Genomic DNA, 4,462 nt, shown 5'->3' with positions numbered 1-4,462 from the left:
GGCACTTATGTGGTTGTCCAAAAAGAACAGGTCATTCATTCAATACCGATACCAAGTAGTGGGATCACTATGATGTCAGTTAGTGTGGTAGGCAGATGAGTAATACAAATTGACAGTAAGCCTTACATTTTTATATGCTAAAAATTCTTAACAAAAGTTTATTGTATACCAAGAATCTAGGGCCCCATATTACATTCGTAACCTATTACAATGGTTAATTAACCTACAATACTCAAATGAGTGTTGAGGATGAATATGCCTCAAGCTTAGGTAGAGCAGGAAAATCACTTTTGCCATTTCACTTTTAGACACAGAAGAATGGAAGATACCAATTAAAATGTTATAGCAAAAAAAAAAAAAATGCTATATTTAGGGTCTGTCTCTCACTAGGGGTAGGGTCAAGCTGTATTTTAGCAAGACAATACAAATCAAGAGGGAAGAATACACACATTTACACCAAACTGTTTGTAGGTAACATTTTACAAGATTATGTGCAAATTTCTAAAAATAATTAGACAACAGGATATTTGGAAGGAAGTTTATTTACTCAATAAGTTACTAAGGAATGAACAAAAACCATTTAGCATGATGCAACACACTGGAGTAAACAAAATTAAGTGGCCATTCCAATGCCAACCGCAATAAAAAAAAAAAAAAAAAAAAAAAGGGACAAAATAATTTTATATCTTGTATTTATGGTTGTTGCGTCACATTGGGGTATGTGGACATGTTTAATAGGGCCAAGTAAGCTTGAACACAAAGTTCTGTTAACAAAAAAGACAAATATATTGTTCCGGTGGAAAGGGTCTATGTAAACCAAAGGACAACATGTTACAACAAAAGTAGTATAGTTTGGCAGGATTTAATAACAGCTGTACCAATAAAAGAAGGTAGACATTCCTGCAGAAAAAGTTATTGAACCAAGGAGGCAACATAGCACCAGTAATCTGTCAATGATCACTTCTTATGCCATCAACAATCTGACACGGGTTCTGGCAATGGGTGAAATGAAAAAAAAAAAAAAAAAAAAGGCACATGTATAAATCATTCATTGGCATTGCCTAAACTGAAAGGTTACCAGAGCCTTCATCAGTACCTGTTGTTACAAGCTAGCACCAGAGAAGTAATGCAATATCCTTCTGAGGAAGTTTTGTAGAAAACGTAACAATATTGTGCACCAATGCCACTATACATACAAAACTAGCCCATGACCTCTTCCACTGAAAACATGACTTGAAGTTTCTTATGAAATACAAACTTTATTACACATCTAAAAATTAAAAAAAAAAAAAAAAAAAAAAACACAGGAAGATCCAAAACAACTAATTCTAATTTGTTCATTAGGCTTGGCACATACATGTATTTATAACACCAGTCTAACAGTTTTAAACATATTTGCAATTACCTTGACACTATATATTTAAAAAAAAATTGCATAAGGGGCCATCCAGCCCATCACAGTTCTTAACCATCAAGACACTTCCAAAAATACTTGGCAAATGGTGCAAAAGGAACACAAGTTGTAAGTATAAAAAGCAAAGTGAAACGATAGACAGTACAAAACAAGTCTTTGGATAGGGGTTAGAGTTGAGCTCCGGAATTTCTTGAGGTAGTTGCCGGCCACAAAGTCTCAGACATCTATGGAAAGATCATCTTTGCATACAAGTGAACTTGTGGGTAACTTATGTCATTGAGAACCATGCACTTCAGCTAGCAGATCTCTCTCCGCCAATGTCATCGTTACACTGGATTCCCGGTGCTGCTGCCGCTCAGTTCGGGTGAAGAGGTCCCCCGCCGTGCTCGCAGCAGCCCGAATCTCACACGGAGACCCCAGAGAAAGCGGCCCCGCTGCCCCCATATTGCAGCTACTCCGCAGGCTAGCGGCAGACGTGGTGGGATCTCCGAGATCCCCCCCGCGCACCAGATCCCTTTACCCCTAGTAGTAGCCGTTACAGTAAAGTGCAGTGAGAGACAAGGAATCCGGGGGCCATGTAAACAGGGCGACTGATCTCCGGAGCGGCCACCTCCAGAGCAAGTAGTCCAGCATGAAAAGTGCACAGGGGCCAAGGCGGATCCCGGGGGATCTCAGGACGAAGACACCAGCGGGTAGCGGCGCATCAGCACCACGGGCTGCAGATTCACCTGCAGGATCTTCTGAGCCCTGCTCCGCGCGGCAGCCACCGTGGCATCGCAGGAGACGTCCCGGACCCGTATGCTGGGGAAGATGGTGAGCTTAGGGGCTGCCGCTCTCCAGATCTCCTCCAGCGATCCGCACATGATCCCCGGGACCTCGGAAGGAGTCGGGCTGCTGCAGCCACTGCTGCCGCCGCTGGTGCTGCTGGCGCCGGACTCCTCGCTGGTTGCGCTCCTGCTGCCCCTCGGGCGCCTCTTGCTGGTCAGCCTGGCGCCTCTCCGCTTCCTCTTCACCGGCGGCTTCTTAGCCGGGGCGGGCGCCGGCTCTTTGGATCTCTTGCGGGAGAGCTGGCTGGGGTCCGGCACCACGGAGCGGCAGGAGGAGTAGCCGTAGACGTCCTTGCTCCTCAGGATGACCGGGGAGAAGTCCCGCTTCAGGCTGCACAGGAAGTTCCACAGCTCTGTGTCCGAGCTCATGAACTGCTTGGACCCCGGGACGAATATCTCCAGCGCGTCTTCCAGCGGCTTGGTGCCGGCGAACAGCAGCTGTGAGCGGGAGTACACAACTTTCTCGTCTTCCATGTTCCCGGCGTCTTTGTCTGCCCCCGGCCTGAGCGGGTAAAGAGTTAAATCAACTGCGGAGAGGGAGAAGAAAAAAAAACTTGGCTGCTGCCAAAGCGACGTGCGGCGCCCCCCTCCTGGCCGCCGGCCTCACAGCAGCTCAGCGGCAGCAGCGAGCTCCAATACGATGGCGGAGACAAAGATGGCTTCTTCCAACGGCCCCTACCGTTGGCTATATAACTGCTTCTTTGAAATACGACATACCCCAACCCCGCCTACTACTGGGATCCGGTGCTCTCATTGGCCAAATGGCGCACCGTCGCATCGGGATTGGACAATGGCGAGACAATGGGACGGACTTTTGCGGGCGTGGAGGGGGTTTCTCGGCGGATCAATACATGGCGAACCCAATGTCGGCCATATTACCTAGCACTAGGTTAGCAGCTTGGGAAGGGCGCACTTTGTTTGATGTTGTTTCCTTCATACTTTTGTTTCTGGTTCTTACAGGGAAAATCATTTTCCATCAGATAAGCTCAAAATACACGGCACATAAGTTATTATTAACAGCCTACATACATATGAGGCTTATGCATCTAGACATCAATGGGAACCATACCCTTAGCAATATGGTAATGTCTTTGAACGTATTTGTGGTTTCTGTTGAAAATTTTTGTGGAAACTGTCCAATCAAGCATATTTTCTAGACCATGGGAAGTAATGTATGTTTGTGATACATACAGTGCTATATTTCAGCCCTGCACCTCATTAATCATGTGCCAAAATGTATTTTCCAAAGGAAAAGTTTTATTTTAAAGTCCCTACACAGAGGGGTTTCCTAATGTCTAGACTAAATGCCTTAGTAATTACAATTACCATTGTTGTGGAACTAAATCCAAACATTAGGCAACTGTGAGCAATGCTGTCATTGCATGAAAGTTGAATCAAATTTATGTAAACGTTGCTCTCTATAGGCTCAGAGTCAGTGCAAGGTTTCAGGGCGCCCTAGGTAACATTTCGCCCACTGCACCCTGTCCCTCAAATTCATAATCTGCATACACTCACCCAGCCAGCAGGGGTGTATCTAGGGATCCAAGCATCTCGGGCAATGTAATGTACTGGCTCCCCCCTACCCCCCTTATGCAGTGCCCCCAGTTGTAATCCCCCCTATGTTCCATTGCCCCAGTAGTAGCCCCCCTATACAGTGCCCCCAGTAGTAGTCCCCTATACAGTGCCCCCAGTAGTGGCCACCCCCCTAAATTGCCCCCAGTAGTGGCCACCCCTATACAGTGCTCCCAGTAGTGGCTACTCCCCATAAATTGCCCCCGGTAGTGGCCACCCCAGCCCCCTAAATTGCCCCCAGTAGTGGGCACCCCTATACAGTGCTCCCAGTAGTGGCCACCCCCCATAAATTGACCTCAGTAGTGGCGGGCACCCCCCCATAAAGTGTCTCCAGTAGCAGACACCCCCTATTTCAGTGCTTCCCCTCCCCCCCCTGTAGTGCCAGGCTTACACACACACACACACACAAAGAACAAATAAAAATTAAACTTACCTGGTCCCCGCTCCTGACGCGACCGCCGTTGTCCGAGTCCCAGCCGCTCTTCTCCTGCATGGGAGAGACGTCATGACATATGCCCTTCGGCTCCACGGGAGGTTTCTGTCCTCCCTGAGCTCGCCTTAGGACACCTGCGTTACGGTTTGACAGGTGTACCGCCCCAGTCAAACTCCCCACCTGCCACTGTCCCCGGAGCAGGTCATTTGACGTCTC

General features: G+C 47.5%; 1 protein-coding gene across 1 annotated transcript; it reads right to left on the bottom strand.

Annotated features, from left to right (window-relative positions):
- Positions 1 to 571: 571 nt before the first annotated feature.
- Positions 572 to 2,910, bottom strand: CCDC71L (coiled-coil domain containing 71 like). The gene has a single exon (XM_088480263.1). It carries the CDS (start codon positions 2,713 to 2,715, stop codon positions 2,086 to 2,088), a length of 630 nt encoding a protein of 209 aa, XP_088336389.1. The 5' UTR covers positions 2,716 to 2,910; the 3' UTR covers positions 572 to 2,085.
- Between the last annotated feature and the right edge of the window lie 1,552 nt (positions 2,911 to 4,462).

Source organism: Taudactylus pleione, unplaced genomic scaffold (assembly GCF_031769625.1).
Source record: "Taudactylus pleione unplaced genomic scaffold, aTauple2 ptg000251l, whole genome shotgun sequence".
In the NCBI taxonomy this organism is placed as follows: domain Eukaryota; kingdom Metazoa; phylum Chordata; class Amphibia; order Anura; family Myobatrachidae; genus Taudactylus; species Taudactylus pleione.
The sequence above is the reverse complement of the archived record's forward strand: the minus strand, read 5'-3'. Positions and strand labels throughout refer to the sequence as shown.